This window comes from Mus caroli, unplaced genomic scaffold (genome assembly GCF_978045245.1).
Source record: "Mus caroli unplaced genomic scaffold, Mus_caroli_1 scaffold_6, whole genome shotgun sequence".
Taxonomy (NCBI): domain Eukaryota; kingdom Metazoa; phylum Chordata; class Mammalia; order Rodentia; family Muridae; genus Mus; species Mus caroli.
The window spans coordinates 1,005,777-1,024,346 of NW_028227261.1; the positions used below are offsets into that span (position 1 = coordinate 1,005,777).

At 50.1% G+C, this 18,570-nt stretch overlaps 2 protein-coding genes across 4 annotated transcripts in view; one reads left to right on the forward strand and one right to left on the reverse strand.

Moving 5' to 3' along the window:
• Window positions 1-6,365, forward strand: part of Prkcz (protein kinase C zeta) — a 103,629-nt gene extending 97,264 nt beyond the window's left edge. For all 3 annotated transcript variants that reach the window (XM_021159769.2, XM_029476138.2, XM_029476137.2), the window contains 2 exons: window positions 5,618-5,733; window positions 5,903-6,365. In XM_021159769.2, coding sequence (XP_021015428.1) covers window positions 5,618-5,733; window positions 5,903-5,990 — 204 coding nt within the window. In that variant the 3' untranslated portion in view covers window positions 5,991-6,365. The remainder of the gene's footprint in view (window positions 1-5,617; window positions 5,734-5,902) is intronic.
• A 4,915-nt stretch (window positions 6,366-11,280) lies between these two features.
• On the reverse strand, window positions 11,281-18,000 carry Faap20 (FA core complex associated protein 20). Its single transcript, XM_021160573.2, has 4 exons — window positions 17,914-18,000; window positions 17,336-17,480; window positions 16,957-17,231; window positions 11,281-11,830 (listed from the first exon to the last, which is right to left on the reverse strand). The coding sequence occupies exons 1-4, from the start codon at window positions 17,973-17,975 to the stop codon at window positions 11,758-11,760; spliced, it is 555 nt and encodes a 184-aa protein (XP_021016232.1). The 5' UTR covers window positions 17,976-18,000; the 3' UTR covers window positions 11,281-11,757.
• Between the last annotated feature and the right edge of the window lie 570 nt (window positions 18,001-18,570).

Genomic DNA, 18,570 nt, shown 5'->3' on the forward strand with positions numbered 1-18,570 from the left:
CTGGGCCACATTATGACATAGTCAGAGCCTCGAGTTCTCTTCCTTTCCAGGTTTAAGTATCTAGTCAGAATTCAGAGCCTTGACACTTTTTATAACATTCGTGTGTTTGTGCTTGCTCACTCACATGAAGGTCAGAGGACAACTGAGAGTCAATTTTCTCCTTCCGTCATTTAAGTCTGGGGAAAACAAACTCAGGTTCTCAGTGTTGGCAACAAAGTTACCTGCAGAACAACCTCACCAGCCCTTGATACTTCAAAAACAATTTTGTGAGCTTTTAATTTCATCTTCTTGCCCTGGTAGCACCAGAGAGAAGCAACATGTTTATTTCTAACCTAGATCTTCACAATGCAGCTACTGCCTGGGCTCAGTGGTGGCAACTTTACCCACAGGCTCACTGCCTGCCCCAGTGTTTGGAACCCATCACCTCCACTCTGACACTGAGGCTTGTACTGACATTGCAAATCCCTCAGCAGAGTACAGGGAGAGTTCTACTTGTCTCATCCAGCCACTATCCTCATTGCTGCTCCGCTGAGCCTGCAGGATCTGAGTCCTCCCCTGCCCCTGCCCCTGCCCCTGCCCCTGCCCCTGCCCCTGCCCCTGGGGCTCCCACATGGCATCAGTAGCATGTCCAGTCTTCCCACACCATACATGAATGTCTCATTTCAGCCCAGCTCCCTCTAGGTTGGACAGCCAACTGGTTCTGTGCAGCAAGAGGGGCTGAGAAGGTCTTCCACTGCATCATACATATGGTACTGTAGTTTTTAGTACATCTTGTGGGCATGGAGCCATTATTGCCAGGAGACTCACACCATGCCACCTTACCCTCCCCTTCCCTGGCCATACCAGCTTATGTTCGGCCTTACAACTTGACTTTTCTCAACTCTCCCTTGAAAAAGGCCCTGGTTAGTAGGTGGCCTTGCATTCAGTCACCCTTTGCTTGGTAAGGCATCTTTAAGGCTCATCCTCATCACAGCGAGATATATATATATATATGCCACATGCCTTCATGGCTGCCCTGACGTCGCTGTCTTAGTTAGGGGCTTTTATTCCTGCACAAAACATCATAACCAAGAAGCAGTTGGGGAGGAAAGGGTTATTCATCTTACACTTCCACATTGCTGTTCATCAACAAAGGAAGTCAAGACTGGAACTCAAGCAGGTCAGGAAGCTGGAGCTGATGCAGAGGCCATGGAGGGATCTTACTTACTGGCTTGCTTTCCCTGGCTTGCTCAGTTTGCTTTCTTTTTTTTTTTTTGGTTTTTCGAGACAGGGTTTCTCTGTATAGCCCTGGCTGTCCTGGAACTCACTTTGTAGACCAGGCTGGCCTCGAACTCAGAAATCCGCCTGCCTCTGCCTCCTCAGTTTGCTTTCTTATAGAACCCGGGACTACCAGCCCAGGGATGGTACCACCCACAATGGGCCCTCCCACCCTTGATCAATAATTGAGAAAATACCTCCTCAAGGGAGGCTTCTCTGTGATAACTCCAGCTTGTGTCAAGTTGACATACAAAACCAGCCAGTACAGTCGCATTGCATAGATGGACCATGTGTTTGCCCACTTGCCCACTGATGGTCACTTGGGTGGGACTTGAGGTGGGAGCACAGGCCCAGAGGTGTCACAGTAGGACACAGGGTGCTGGTCCTTAAGGTGCTGGTCCCTAGTACTGACTGGTGCTATGAGGAAGGAGGCAGATGTGAGCAGTAAAGGAAATTGCAAATGTTTCCCCATGAGCCATGCTGGGACAGCAGTGGAGAGGTTACTAATCCCAGTCCTTCGCTCTAGCTAAACTGCTCTGTCAACACTGTGCAGCCATGGTGGTAACTGGTGTGTCCGAGTTCCTGGGCCATGGGACTAGGGTAGCTGGCATTGGTGTTGTTCAGGGATTATAGTCTATATGGCTCTGCTCTCTGTTGTCTGCTTTGAGCAAGGGGAGGCCAGGCTTGTCCCTGGCTCCCCCCCCCCCCGCCCCCCAACTTGGGATTTGGAAGACAAGAGCTGTAACTTGAGCCTGTGAGATACCTGAGCCGAGGAGATCTGAGCTCTGGAATAGCTTTGTGTGGAGTGAGGTCCCCGTAAGTAGCTGGGGGGTAGACTGACAGGAACCAACCTACCACACCTACCTCTGGTACATTCTATTCTAATGTCCCCCAGAACCGTCCTCTTTCCTGAGTCATGGGGCAGAGACAAGCTCAAGTAGGCATAGCAGTGGCTGCCCTTGCAGACTAGGAAGGGAGGTTCAAGCCAAATGCTAGATTTCTGCTTCAGACATGTCTAGTGGGATGGCCTTGATAAATCACACAGGTGAGACCTCTTCTGGGAACAGAGACACAGCCTTCAGTCCATCCCAGAGGGTGACCTGAGGACTGTGTGCATGGTACAGCAACCCTCATAGTGACTTTATGCTACCTACCAGATCCTTTAAGCTTCTCCTCTCTAGACTCAGAGCACCCTAGAGCTGGGTGCTCAGAGTCCTCCCTGGGCTTTAGCCAGGGGCTCCTCTACCATTCCCCTCTAGTGCTCTGAAGAAGGGATGGAGTCAGAAGGGAGGGCACTGCCAGCTGTCTCTAGGGCCTATGGAGCCAGGCCTCCTGCCCCTCCTCTGTGATGTGAGGGTAGGAGCATATGTTCTGCTGAGCACACAAAGTCCACCATGGGCCATCCGGCACATCCCTCCCTGCCAAATCTCCACCAGAAGGTTTGGATATTAGCATAAAGGCCATAGGAAAGTTATTGGACATTGTCCCAGGCAGAGCTGTGACTGGTCAGGAAATTGGTTCTGAAAGAAATGTGTCCTACAGCAAAATGCTGGCTCCCTTAGGATGCTTGGCTGGGGCTGCTTACTACAAGGGTCTATCCACAGACCCTCCTTGTCGTGGTACTCCATAGGGGTTTGACAGCATATCAGATCTGGGAGGTATATATCTTTGCAAAGGTCCCAGTCCCTAACTCACCATGAACTGGAAAGAGCTGTGGCAGCCATCTGGGCATTGCTACCACCTGCTATCAAACCCATTATGTTCCAGGTAACTGGCAGGTGGCAACTGGCCACCTTGAGGAGTGAGTCAGACTGTGGCTAAAACAAGCTCCCTTGACATTAGTTCCTACCAGTGAGAACTGACAGGAAATTGATAGCCTCCACTCCTGCCCCATGTCAGTTAATTTAAATAGGCTCAGACCAGTGAGATAATTGCTCAGTGGGTAAAAAAGTGCTTGCCACCAAGCTGACAGCCTGAGTTAGATTTCCAGGATGCATATGGTGGAGTAAGAGAACTGTCTCCCAGAATTTGTCCTCAAACATCCATACCTGTGCCATGCTTTGCGTGTACCCACTCATAAATGTAACTTTTAAAAGTTTAAATAAACCGGGCATTGGTGGTGCACACCTTTAATCCCAGCACTCGGGAGGCAGAGGCAGGCGGATTTCTGAGTTCGAGGACAGCCAGGGCTACACAGAGAAAGCCTGTCTCGAAAAAAAACAACAAAAAAAAGTTTAAATTATAGGTCCAAGGCTTTTGGATGAAAGTATTTTACTCCAGAGGGGAGAGTAAATGGGAAGACAGGCTGTCACAAAAACCTTCAGGTTTCTCAGGCTTCCTGCCAAAGAAAAGAAAGGAGGGGTCCATGGTCATGGCATGAGCCTGTGGCCAGGAGAGGAGGAAGATAGAGGAGGATGGGATGAAGGGCCACATCCAGAAGGCCCAGGCAGGGGGCTCAGGAGACAAACAGGTGCTGGAGGCAGTTATGGGAACTGTGATCAGGTAGTCATCAGAAATGGGATCGCCACTGCTACTAGCCCCAGGCACACCTCCCAGCCCTTGAGACTGAACAGAACCAGCTCTTGTAGCCCAGGATCAGCAGGCATAGCCCAGACTTCATTCAGTAGGCAACTGCAGCAGCACCATCCTGACCTCTGGGGAATTTCTTTGGCTTGGATACAAAGTATCCAAATGGCAGGTGCTATCTAGGTACTCACAGCTAGTCTCCCTGCCCACAACAGTGCTGGGAACTGACTCCCTCCAGGCTGGCTAGTGTATTCAGAGCAGACCCATTGTGAGCTCAGGAGTTACTCTGGCTGCTGCCAGACTTAGTGCTACCTTCTCCCTCCAGCAAGGTCTCACCACTCTCCTCTACTCACATGTGCTGTCTTCTCTGCCATTTATGGTGTAGAAGTAGACCCTCCAGTCCACAGGGCAATGCACAGCAGTCAGGAGATAATCTGGTGTCACCACACAGCACTGTGATGCACGTGGTAAGGAGTTCTTCCTCATACCCACACTCACTCATCCATGCTTGGTAACACAGCCAGTTGCGTTCTAGACAGCCAAGTATGTCCCTAAAACTCTACTGGGAACTTCGGGGAGTGTGGGAGGGGTTAGGTATGGGATCCCTGAAAGGCGAGGCTGAAGGCATGGGCTCGGGGTGTCTCATGAGGGGTAAGGAGTCATTGTGTCCCCCCGTCCCCAGGTGCACAAGGGCAAATGTCAAGTCCTTGTAAGTTACCCAGTCTTGGGTCTTCCATCTAACAGCAGGACTGCACTGGGACCCTTACCTCTCCTTACTCATCATTCACTTACCCACGTATGCCGTACTCCTCTGTCGGATCAGGTTTGTTTCTAAGATCTGAGATGCATCTATAAGCCAGACACTGATCCCTGCCACAGAGCCTAAATGTACTAGGGAACATCACATCAGCTCCCACACCAGCTACATAAGGCCTGCATCCCAAGCCCGTGCAGGGCAGTGTGGCCCATAGGACAGATCTTCACATTGTTCTGGGACCTGTTGTCAGCCACCTTCCCCTGAAAGAGCAGAGTGAATACTGACTGGACAGAAGGATGGGCACCAAATCCTCAGGGATGCCCCCACTGTGTCATTACCCCTGTGTAGCCCAAGAGCCCTGCTTGATAAAGAACAGCTGTATCTTTTGGCTGTCCTGGAACTCTCTCTGTAGACCAGGCTGGCCTCGAACTCAGAGACCCACCTGCCTCCCGAGTGCTGAGATTAAAGTCATGCACCACCACCACCTGGCATGAGTGTGATACTGAGAGGATTTCTTGCCACATACATCACGGTACCATGTGGCACATGCCAGACACCAGAGTCTCTCCTGATGGCTGTTCATTCCCTGCTGGGCTAGAGGGTCCAACTCTAAATAGTCAAAGATGGAGACAGAGTTAGGATGAGGAGAGGATTGAAGGTGATTTTCCCAGTGCCCATCTAGGTGAGGGTGTTGTCACACCCAAATACCATTATGATCAGGTTCTGAGACCAGAGAGAGAGCACTCCTGTGTAAGCAAGCTTTCAGACACCAGCAGTAACATTGTTTCTAGGCACTTGTGCGCACGCACAAGCTTTCAGCCGCCAGTGGTAACATTGTTGCTAGGCACAATGGGGCCTATATGTCCAGCATCTTTTTAACCTGTTTGCTTTTCCTGGTACTGCATATTTTCTTCTAGATTCTGTGCTTTTAGGGGTAAAAAATGGCATTCAAATACCAGGCATGTTGAAAAGCTGAGCTTCCCATTTTATTTTGTAATTTATGTGCACACAAAGAACTGACGCTGGCAGAGAGGATGCTCAGCACCCATCTGACCTCTCTCTTGTCAATGTTCCCAGCTGGAAAAGAAGCAGACCCTGCCTCCCTTCCAGCCCCAGATCACAGATGACTATGGCCTGGACAACTTTGACACGCAGTTCACCAGCGAGCCTGTACAGCTGACCCCAGATGATGAGTAAGTCCCGGGTATCCTGACCTGGCCCAACAAGTGTCACAGTGGAACGTGTCCTAAGCAGCTAGGACCCCTGGGCCAGTGCATGGCCCCATGCTTGAGTCCTTGCCTCTAGAGTGTGAACTAGGGAGGGACACAGCTGCCAGTCTTCATCTGCTTCTTGTATTTTTAGGGACGTCATAAAGAGGATCGACCAGTCCGAGTTTGAAGGCTTTGAGTACATCAACCCGCTTCTGCTGTCTGCTGAGGAGTCCGTGTGAGGCCATGAGCATCTCTGTTGTGGACACGCCTGTGAATGACCCTGTCACTTTACCCTTAACTACAGCATATGCATGCCAGGCCGGGCACCGAGGCTCCAAGCAGCCAGGGAGGGATGCTGGCCACCAAGACCGAAGAGGGGCGTCCAACAGGCACTTCTAGACAGAGCAATCTCTTGTGTCCAGGCCCCAGAGGCTGGCTTTGTGCTGAAGGAACCGCTTCCTGTGCACAGAGGCCCTACCGGAGGGTGAGACAGCCAGCCACGCCGTTTGGAAAAGTGCACATCTTCCACAGAAACAGAACTCGATGCACTGACCCGCTCCAGGAAAAGTTAGCGTGTAATGCCCTGAGGAATAAAGTGTACCGATGATGTCGAAGCTTCCTCTGATGCCTTTTTTCTGTGGCACCCGCCTGATGTCCCCAGCACAGCCCCCACATGAGGAGGAGCTGTGCTTTCTGAGCAGTCAGGACATAGGCAGGGGACAGGCACCCAAGTGCCTGCAGGGATGCGCTGCAACAAGAATTGTTACAGATTCGGAACGTTTTCTAAATCCCGGTAAGTTCTGTTGTTAATATTTAACAAGTATTTTCATACCTAGCACAGCTAGCCATGGTAGGCCAAGGCCGAAGGGACACCCTTACCAGGTTGGTGGCACTGTTCCCACCAACCGTTTGGACTCTGATGGGGAAAATTGGATCATAGCGATTCTAAAACATTGCTCACCAAAGCACCAGTAAACCAAATAAATAGGTAAATAAATAAAAAGGGAAAATAATTGAAAACTAAATCCGCACAAAATATATTTCTGAAAACACTAGCCAGTGCCTCCAAGACGTCTTGTGTTATACATTAGATTTTTTGGAAAATATTTTTATCATTAATACTCCAGATTAGGAAATTTAAAGACAACGTGTGTGATGGACCCTAGCCTTAAAGTGACAGACTACCCATAATCCCACACTCTTCCTGAGGAAGCACGCCTGCTTCCATAACTGCTGTGCTCAGCCATCCTCCTCTCTAGGTTAGTTCCAAAGGCCAGCCCAAGGCTTTCTGGGAAGAGGTCAGCTAACGTTACCCTTAGCAGGTCAGGTGTGGCCATGGCTTACCCACCTTTGTCGTGGGCAGGAGATGGAGAAGGTACACCGCAGTGACTGAGCACCCCAGGTCCACCCAAGCCAGGCTGGCCCATATGGCAAACATGCTACACACCCCCAACCCTGCCAGGTTGAGACCCTGAGTCTCCACGTCAGGGCAGAGTGGAGTCTAGTCTCCGGTCATATTTGCTTCATGCCTTGGGGCTGGTGGCCCTGACAACAATCAGAGTTGGAGAAAATGAAAATTTTAGAGGCGCTGTTACGGTGCTGCCCTGCTTCTCCGTGACGCCCAGTGGCCACCCACAGCCCTCACCCCAAAACACTCAGGTTTCTCAGGCCATCGCCATGTCTGGCACTGAAACATGTCAGAGCCACACCCAGATCCATGGTGCTGGGACAGAACAGGCAGCCCAGGTTTCTGACACCATATCCCAAATCCAGGCTTCTGGGTGGCTCTGTGTCTCCTATTGATCATGGACACATTTTAGCCAGCACTCCCTGTGTCCATTGGTAAGATATGTCCCCAACTAGTCAAAAAAATGCAAATAGAGCCTAAGAGCCGATTTTTGGGCCTCCCAGGAGTACCCAGCCCAGCCTAGGGGCCTCTCACAGGTACCCAGCTCAGCCTGGGGGCTTTCCAGGGGTACTTAGCCTAATCTGGGGGTCCAAGTGGCTGGAGCCCCAATCTGAGGCCTGTGTTGTCACAGCTGCCCATGAGTTGAGCTGCTAAGATAAAGAGCCCGCAGATGATCCAAATGAAAACGGGCTCCTGCGAGCCTCCTTTCCTCCCAGTGTGCTGCCTAGGGACAGCACCAACTCCTTTGCCCAGCCAGCACAGGAACCCTGGATTGTTAGACATGGGGGTGTTTATTTGGATACTGCCCTATTGCCAAATGACTTGCTGGTGACTGGTTCGGCTGCTCATGTACAAATGTGTGAATAACATTGTGCCCACCAGAGGGGGAGATTTTTATATATAGCAATTTGTTTTATAAATTAAAGAAAGTGAAGGATGTATTGAAATGTGACTACTTGGGGGGGGTGGGAAACACCCTAAAGTTTGCAAATGGCTCCGGGCAAGAAAGCGTGTGTTCTCAGACACTGGTGACTTCATGATTGTAACTCGGTAACCATGTGGTTTTGTACAATTGATCAGTGGAGCCCATCGCCCGCCGGCGTTCCTTCTGTGGGCGATATCTTCGCCCTCCACGGCCAAGGTCGTTCTTACTCTTGCACATCCATTAAAGACTTTGATGAAAATGCCCTTCCTGTTATTATTTGTATTCAAAGTAGGTGTTTGGGGGAAAACAGAGGGTTTTATATCTGTTTTCCTAAGAGCCCCTTCCCAGGACACATTCAGGCTCTCAACACAGAAGTACGGGTGTCCCACACACCTGCCTGCTGAGTGCCCATGGACCCATCCCTATGACCTGAGTCTGTCCTCGAAATGGAAGACTCCCCTCTTCCTCCTGATGTGTTTTGGAGGTTTGGATAGGTGTGCCACTATAACATCCGATTGTGCTGACACACACACACACACGCTCTCCCAGCTCTGGGCTCTCCATAGCTTTACTTTCTGAGGTTATAGCGTTGGAATTGCAGTTAGAAAAGTGCCAGCTGGGGTTGGAGAGATGGCTCAGTGGTTTAGAGCACTGACTGCTCTTCCAGAGGTCCTGAGTTCAGTTCCCAGCAACCACATGGTGGCTCACAGCCATTTGTAATAGGATCTGATGCCCTCTTCTGGTGTGTCTGAAGACAGCTACAGTGTACTCATATACATAAAATAAATAATTCTCTAGAAAACTGCCAGCTGACTAGATGAGGAAATCTGAGAGAATATCATTTTGGGATATCTGTTGAGGACGTTTCCAGAGACTGGTCTCACGGGACCAGGTGAAAAAGAGTCCTCCACGGTAGATACCATTTAGCCACTTACATCAGAGCTCCAGACTTGGTCTCCCTCTCCCCACACCTTTCCCTGGAACACACTGCATGAGATCCAGACCATTGCCGTCCCTTTCAGCCTGTGACCAGGGGGTCCTCCCTCATCTCTCGGCAGTCCTCTAGGAGGACCCTAACATAGCAGCCTTTTCTTTTTTTTTTAAGATTTATTTTATTATTATATCTAAGTACACACTGTTGCTGTCTTCAGACACTCCAGAAGAGGGTATCAGATCTCATTATGGATGATTATGAGCCACCATGTGGTTGCTGGGATTTGAACTCAGGACCCCCCTGCAAGAGCAGTCAGTGCTCTTAACCGCTGAGCCATCTCTCCAGCCCCCATAGCAGCCTTTTCAAATGTGCCTCTTCACCTGGCCACACAGCCAGTTTCAGGTAGTGTGAGTTTTTTGGAGGGGTTCTAGGCATGGTGAGTCCTCGCCAAGCACTATACTACACCACAGCCCGCCCCCATGTGTTTTGGGGTTCCCCTCCCATGAGGCACTTTCAGTTTGTGTTTTGAGACAGTCTCTTGCAGTCCAGGCTGGCCTTGGATTCACTATGTAGGAGAGGCTGGGAATGAACTCTTGATCCTCACTATCACCTGCTAAGGTTACAGATGCGAGACACCACACTGAACTCATTGAAACCACTTTTGAAAGGAAAATACAAATTTCCTGGGTATCGTGGGCTTTCAGACCATGCCTGTCCCCAGCCTGAGGCCAACAGTTGTTTCCATGGACAATAATACCTGACACAAGCAAGCTTAGTAGGGGACATTGCAATCCCAGCACTCAGGAGGTCCTGACAGCAAAATCAAGTTGTCCTCAGTCAGAGTGGATTCAAAACACAAACGGAGGGGGAGGGAGCGCCAGGCCTAAGTGGGCGTCCGAGCCCACAATTTAGAATCTGAGCTTAATAGCACAAGAAGAAAACACAATGTAAATTCGCCATTATGACACTTTCACTTATACGGCAGCCAAAGCATGTGACTCACAAGGTATGACCCATATCTCCCCCTTACGGTCTCTTCTTCGGGAACCACTTTTGATTCAAACTAAAGTTGCTTTGAGCCCTAACCCTCACACATAAGGAGATCAGGTCTCAGGGACTCACATGCTGTACCCACCATGACACCTTTCATTCCTCTGAGCATCAGGTTAGAACTAGGGGGTTGGTTCAGGCTAGGCAAACACTGTACCACCAAGACACTCCCTAGCCTAAGTAGACAACACATTGCCATCTCAGTCCTGGAAACCAAGGAGCCAGCATGGAGCGTTCTGGTGACACTGAGGACAGACATCTTGCTATGTCCTGTAGTGCTAGTGGGGTCCTATCCCCCAAGGCCCCTTGAATAAGTACACCAATCTCCTTGAGGGAACTCCACCCTCATGATCTGTCACTTCCCAAAGGCTCCATCATCACTGGGATGAAGACCTCAGGTCAGTAACTGAGGGATGAGCCTCAGCCCGCAGTGCTGTTTCTCAGGTGGAGAGGTGAGTGCTCTGAGGAAGATACAAAACATGACTAGAGGGCTAAAGAGATGGCTCAGTGGTTAAGAGCACTGGCAGCCCTTCCAGAGGTCTTGAGTTCAATTCCCAGCAACTACATGGTGGCTCACAACCATCTATAGTGAAATCTTGGGGCCTCTTCTGGCATGCAGGTGTACATGCAGATACTCATACATTAAATAAAAAACTTTTTAAAAACATGATTGGAGGGGCTGGTGAGATGGCTCAGTGGGTAAGAGCACCCGACTGCTCTTCCAAAGGTCCAGAGTTCAAATCCCAGCAACCACATGGTGGCTCACAACCATCCGTGACAAGATCTGGCGCCCTCTTCTGGAGTGTCTGAAGACAGCTACAGTGTACTTACATATAATCAATAAATAAATCTTTAAAAAAAAAAACATGATTGGAGGGCCTACCAGGATGCCCTGGTGTGTGGGCCACACTGCTTTTGCAGAGTCCCAGCAGTTCACAACTGCCCATACCTGTAGTTCCTCTGCCCTCCATTGGTAATACATTCCCACCCGCACATCCCTACACAGACACATACAACTGCCCACAATTATCTCTTTTTTTAAAATGTCTGTGGACTGTGACTCAGTATATCACTCTTGCAGTCAGGAAAAGGTGCTGCCAGGCTACAGATGCTGATTTGGGTAGAGATACCCAATTCTACCTTGTGACAGATCCTGGTGCCCCTTCCTGGGTGATCCCCCCGCCCCTTCTTGCTATGAAGGAAACAAAATACTGGAAAGCAACTTAAAATTTATTCTGGCTCACAGTTAAGGTACAGTCCCTGCGGCAAAGAGGGCACAGTAGCAAAAGTAGCTATGGCTGCCGTAGCAGGCGAGCAGTGCATCTCATCACATCCCCAGTCAGGAAACAGCTCGATTTCTCCGTTTTCCCTTTTCAATCAGTGGGACCCCAGGCTACGGTGCCACCCACATTCAGCTGGGACTTCCTTTCCCAGGTAATCTCTGGAAACAGTTTCACAGGCACACCTGAGATGTGTCTCCTGGGTGATTCCACATCCTGTTAGGCTGACAATTAAGATGGATCCACAGAGGATCAGTGCTGCCTGCTGTCAGTGACCAGCATTATGTCCAATGCCCATGAACAAAACCAGAAGGAGCCAATACTCGGGTGTCCACACGAAGATGTCTCAGAAGCCACATCCAATGTCGGCGTGTAGGCTTGAAGAAGATACAGCAAGGCACCTTGACGCTCACCACACCACATCTTCTGTGCTCTCAGCCAAGCACTGAGCAAGGTGGCTATCCATAGCTAGCTGGGTCAGCCTACAAGGGAGAAGAAACCGTCACAAGGCACAGGAAGGGCCTCCACAAAGTTCTGAAGCACTGAGAAGAGTTCTGGGCTCTCCCATGGCCAGTCAGCTGGAGGGCACAGTAAACAGGGGTCACCATAACCTTATTAGACTGAGTTAGTCACCCCCCAGCCCCCGTTACCTGAGGACCCTTCTCCAGGTCAGAGATTTCTTAGCCCCATAGACTCCTTCCCTGACCAGTGTTTGAGAAGCTTCCCCAACATCTGTTGGTTTACGCATCCTGGCCCAATGCCTCTCTGGGGCCAGCAAGGTGGCTCAGGGAGTTAAACGCTTACTTCCAAACAAATGACCTGAGATCAGTCCCTGGACCCCACATGATAGAAGAAAATAACTGAAAGGTTTGTTTGGTTGGTTGGTTGGTTTGGGGTTTTTTTGGGTTTTTTTTTTTTTTTTTTTTTTTTTTGGTTTTTCAAGACAGGGTTTCTCTGTATAGCCCTGGCTGTCCTGGAACTCACTTTGTAGACCAGGCTGGCCTCGAACTCAGAAATCCACCTACCTCTGCCTCCCGAGTGCTGGGATTAAAGGCGTGCGCCACCACGCCCGGCTAACTTTAAGTTTTTATCTGACTTCCACACTCATTGTATACACACACACACATACACACACACATACCACAATGTAATTCAAGTTTAAAAAGAAGCCAGGTGGGCTGGAGAGATGGCTCAGCGGTTAAGAGCACTGGTTGTTCTTCTGGAGGTCCTGAGTTCAAATCCCAGCAACCACATGGTGGCTCACAACCACCGGTAATGAGATCTGATGCCCTCTTCTGGAGTGTCTGAAGACAGCTACAGTGTACTTACATATAATAAATAAATAAATAAATAAATAAATAAATAAGTCTTATTAAAGAAGAAAAAGAAGGAGAAGCAGCAGCAGCCAATTATGGTGGCATACACCTTTAATCCCAGCACTCGGGAGGCAGAGGCAGGCAGATTTCTGAGTTCGAGGCCAACCTGGTCTACAAAGTGAGTTCCAGGACAGCCAGGGCTACACAGAGAAACCCTGTCTCGAAACAAAACAAAACAAAACAGCTCCTTTGGACAGCCGCCTGCCATCCCCCAAGAGTCAGACATCCCACCCAAGAGGTACCCAGCCTGGGTATGCTTTCTTTTGAGGGAGATGATTGGTTGGTTGGTTTAAAAGAGGGTCTCCTATATAGCCCTGCCTGTCTTGGAATTCACTTTGTAGATCAGGCTAACCTCAAACTCACAGAAATCTACTTGCCTCTGTGCCTCTCAGGTACTAGGACTAAAAGTATATGGGACTATAGTCACCATGTCTGACTAGGAAATATTTTCTTTTTCTTTTTCTTTTTTTCTTAGTTTTTCAAGACAGGGTTTCTCTGTATAGCCCTGGCTGTCCTGGAACTCACTCTGTAAACCAGGCTGGCCTTGAACTCAGAAATCCACCTGTCTCTGCCTCCTGAGTGCTGGGATTAAAGGTGTACACCACCACACCCGGCGGGAATGTTTTCTTGATGTGAAAGGACCAAGCCCCACCATGTAAGATTCAGTCATATGGCCTCTGGCGCTGCATTTCTGGAAGGCCCATATAGCTCCTGTACCTCAGGAGTGCTGGGCCAGTGACCCTGGAAAGGGCATCATAACCAAAGAATGAGGGTAGCATATGAACAGACTGTCCACCCCTGATGGAGTTGTCTGCCCATCAGAGGGAGGAGGTGACCCAGCTAGGGTGGTCAGTAGAACTGCCAGGACAGCAGTTGACAATTAAGCTCAGCAGCCTAGGGCTTGCTGTGAGGCTATATGGCCACCATCCTATTACAGTGTCCATCTCTTAGATATCATCACGAGGGCATGCTCCCAGAGTGGCTAAACTTACTGGTCTATGCTCCAAGGGCCCTGCTTCTTTTGAGTACCATATAGTATAGCCTTCCATCCTCAGAGAGGAAGAAACACTCACCACTCAGACTCTATCTTGCATCCCTCCCTCCCTATAGTTCCTGAAGCCACATGACCACCACAATGAGTCCCCTTCCCCAGGCCAATGTCAGACAGTCTCATCTGAGCCTGACAGAGCAGGACTGCCATCTCCCAATGTAAAGCAAACCCAGAACCCTGTGAAAGACTCTTATCACAGTGCCATGTGTGTCCAACAGCCAGCTCACCTTGTATGTACTTAGGCTGGTGAACTTACTCACAGAAGTCCTCAGGTGGAACACCCCAGATCCCAAGGAGCCTCTGGATATACTGCTGGCCAACCAAGTGCCCATTACGTGCCCTCACAGGCTTCCCAGGGCTTAGCTTGCTCACTGTATCCTAGGTGACCCACATCAATGGCCAGAGAACAGACAGCAAGGCCCCTTACATTACCTGAGCCTATATCTGATACCCCTGCTCCTAGGTGCTAGACTTCCAATGGCTCCCTCAACTGGCAGTGCAAAAAAAAAAAAAAAAAAAAAGGTTTTTGAAGGTTTTTGAAGTCCCTGAGAGTCCCTCAACCAATGTAGCCAAGGTATTAACACTTCCCTGCCTCCAGCTTTCTGCAAGGTGCCTCAAGGTTCTGTGTGGATCATCTATTGGGAGTTTCCAGGTGTCATTCCTCAAGTTGGGATCTCAGGGATTCCTCCAGATACTACCCTACAGCAAGAGCTATTTCTGTGGTACCCATCTGATAGCTGGGCTCCTTCTACTCCTAAACACAGCTCATCCCTGGCTATAGCAAACCAACATGGATTCATTCCAGTTTATGAATGTACTACTAGAGTCACAATCACGAGCCAGGCATGGTACACACTGGTTATCCCAGCTACTCTGAAAGCTGAAGCAAGAAGACAGCTTGGCCTCTGATGTTCAATACCTAGGTTACACATTGAAATAAAAGGACAGGGGGGACAGACAACCAGGGGTTATGGGGGACAGGTGAACAGACAAAGACATGCAGAGACACACACAGAAAATTCACAATCACCAGGTCTCACCAGATTAGTAAACATCTCCACCTGGTGAACTGATTCACCGGTTGCCTATCTGGCACATAGACATCAGAAAATATATTGGTTTCCCTATCTGTGGGTCCTACATCTGCAGATTCAAAGAATCACAGATTAAAAAATAAATACTTTTTAAAAAGCGACTGTACTAAATATAAAGACTTGCCCTTGTAATCGCTCCCGAAGCAATACAGAATTAGCAGCTGCTTCCATAAAGCCACTTAGAGATGTAGAATCCATGAAGTAACAACTGTTTTATATAAAAATGACTTGAGTATCTGCAGACTGGTAAGCTGGGGGGTGGGGGTGGGGGTACTACACCGAGTTCCCAAAGGTGGGGAAAGACTTAGGAAGTATCTGAATACAGCAGCAAGATCTTGGAATGAAGAACACTGTATACATGTCAACCTAGTGTTCAATTCCTGCCAGGTTTAGGAATAAAATAGTGCTCTGTGTGGCTCACACTGGGCTAAAGGAAGGAACGAGTGGTATGGTCCCCCCTGAGGGGCATCCCCAGGCTCCCTTGTGCCAGCTCAGCTGGGCAGCAATGTCTGCATAGACTGCCCTCAGAGGACAATATGACAGCTCACTGTGTCGAGCTGACCTGCCTCCTTAACAGATCTTACCCATTGTGACAACATCCCTGCCATTTAAGCCCCAGAACACCCTGCAGTGGGTCAGGAATAGAAGGGAACTCCTTGAAGTCCATGGGACATGATTTCCCGCCAGTCAGCCTAGTGATCTGGCTGCCACCTCAGGTGAGTCTGGTCAAATACATCCCAGTTCCTTTATAGCTCAACGTGAAAATTAATCACTCCAGACTTGCTAAGACTTGAGCCCACCTTGCTCACACCTACTTCAGAAAAGCAAGGCGCTTTGCCAAGCTTTCATACAGCCAATTGAAAAGCACCCAGAGGATAGAGCATCCCTCTTCAATGGCCCTGTCTTCAAGTCTTTTCTTAGACACACCCAAGGACAGCACACACAAAAAGCCGTCCTGGAACAAGAGGGGAGCAGGAGCCCTGACAAGATTGGGAATCTAATGGGCTCTTTGAAAACGAATTCCCCAAAAGGGTTTGAGCCCTCAGCTTCCGCCCCTGGGTAAGAAACATGGAGGTGTCAACTTTTCAAACCATTCACTATCACATAAACAGGACCCCACTTGGAGACAGCCATAACCTGACTCAACCCAGCCCACACTCAACACCCCCTTGTGTGAGCTTTGTAGGTGTGAGTAGAGATAGCTGTTGTTGAGGGGTGGGATTGGGGAATCCTCCAAAATTCATAAAGGCTTGATTCTAATAAAAAGGCACATTTTGGAAGTTAGAAAGATGGCTCACTTGGTAAAGTACCTTCTATGCAAACATTACCAATGTAAAAGGTTATATGCATTCATAACCCAAGTACTGGTGGCTGGATGAAATGGTGGAACCCGAGCCCCTTGGCTAGACACCCTAGCCAAATCAATGAGCTCTAGATTCAGTGAGAGAGTCTCTCAAAAAAAAACAAGGTAGGAAGTGTCAAGAAAAACTTGACCTGGCCTCTGTGCACATGGGTGCCTCTGTGCAAAACTCTCTGAGCATGTAGATATACTACACAAACAATAAATATGCGCATTTTTTGTTTCTGTTTTTGTTTTTTGAGACAGGATCTCTCTACATAGAACTGGCTGTTCTGGAATTCACTATGTAGACCAGGCTGGCCTGGAACTCAGACATCTGCCCCTCAAGTGCTGGGATTAAAGGCATATAAGCCACCACTCCCAGCACAGCACAAATGGTTTTTAAAATCATTTGGAGGAGACTGTTGGGCTCTGAACTAGGCTCTGCCTTATGTTCTGACAGCTGCTTAATCAAGCTAACTTTGCGCTTGATTAACCAGGACTAGCAAAAAGGCTCAGCAAATAAAGGTTCCTGCTGCCAAGCCTGAGGACCTGAGTTCAATCCCTAAGACTCACATGGTGGAAGCTAAGAACAGATTTCAAGATGTTGACTTCTGACCTCCACATGCATATGTGCCATGCACACATATATGTAAATATTTATAATTTAGATTTTAGTTATATAAACAAAAGGCCAGAGCCACATGCAGGCACTCTCTTTAGCCTCCTAAGTCGGTGGGACACTCACTTCGGGTCAAACGCCTTCTGGCACAACGGGCAGCTCAGCAACACAAGTGGACTCTGCACACACTCCTGGGTGCTGGGAGTTCGACCAGAATTTAGTGCAGGGCATCCTTTCAGGGATGGAGTAGGTGACCCTAGGGAACCTTCAGGTCCACGGAACAGGTGGCAGGAGCTTCCAGAGCCACGAAGGGCAGGTGGCAAAGGCGTCCAGGAGAAAGTCTTGGATCCCACAGTGAAGACCTCAGGAGGCACAGTGGACTCTGGGTCAGGTAGAGACTCCTGAAAAGTAGGTCCCCATAAGGTCACAGCCACCAACACCATGACCCCCCCAGGGCCTGAGAACCCTCTCCCAGGTCATCCTTCTTTAGTGCTTTTGGACACACCTGGCTGGGAAAAGCAGGCAGCGGTGGTAATGGCTGACTGTTCGGGGTCCAATCCGCGGTCCCGCTCACGGTGCTGCGCAACAGAGCAGCCCACGGCTCACTCTTACTTCCCTCCGAGAGAAACCAGGGACGGCAGTTAGGGGGCCTGGGAAGCATAGGAAGAGTCAGCCGGGGCATCCATGGTAGAGATATCGTGAAGAGTTGATTCTACAGTGAGGGGTACCAGGGCTCGGGGTAGGGAGCTGGTCCACAGTGGGGTAATGGAGGAGGGAGTCCATAGTAAGAGACCGGGAATGAACCTCACGTAGAAGGGTAAATGGACTCTTGGGGGAAACCGAGCCTGGGGCTGAGAAAGAAGAGGGTAAATGGGCGATGTGAAGAGGGGTGGCGGAGGTGGTGGTGGGGAACAGCAGCGTTGGGGCGGAAGAAGCGACCGCGCCCCGAGAGAGGCGGAGCGCGGCTGGTAGCGAGATACACGTGTGCGAGGAACCCCGCAGCTAGGCGGGAACATCGAGGCGTCCCATCCCCTTCCCGGTGAAGCCCCCAGGACCCCACCCTTCCGCTCTATCCCGCCTCACCCGCCCCCCGCGGGCGGCCTCCGACGGCTCAGCCTCCCCCGCAGTCTCCGCTCCTCCTCCATCCTTCTCCAAACAGCGTCCGGCGGAAGTGAGACTTACAACCCGGCCCGCCCTCAGACCGGGATCCGCTCTGGCGGCTTCCAGACCCCCCCACTCTCCGCTCTGCCAAGTGCCAGCTACCCTTTGTGGCGCTGGGAATCTAAGGCGCCGAGATCCCAACCGTTGGGAACACGAGGCTGCCGCCTTGAGGGAGAGGCGGGACAGGGTGGAGCTGCCCTCCAGTTTGCAGGGATGAGTTTGGGCCCACTGGAGCCTGTGCAGAGCCTGGGCTCCCTTCCGTCAACACGTGCAGAGAGAGCTGTCAGGCTTGCCCTACCGGTGGCACCTCCCAGCGGTACTAGACAATGCCCTGCCTCAGTTTCCAGTTCTGTAGTCTTTTTCAAGAAGGCCCCATGGATAGGACCAAATTCCCAGGTCCAGTTTGCCAGCATCTTCTTAAAGGAGGAACTGTTTTTTTCTACCAAAGAGAAGGGCAATCAAACCGCAAAGCCCAGGGGACGAAGGCTCAGCGTGAAAAACCCCGGCTTCCTACCCAACCAATATCCCGTCCTGCAATCCTGCAGCCCATCACTTGGTGGCAGCAAAAGTCCAGGCACT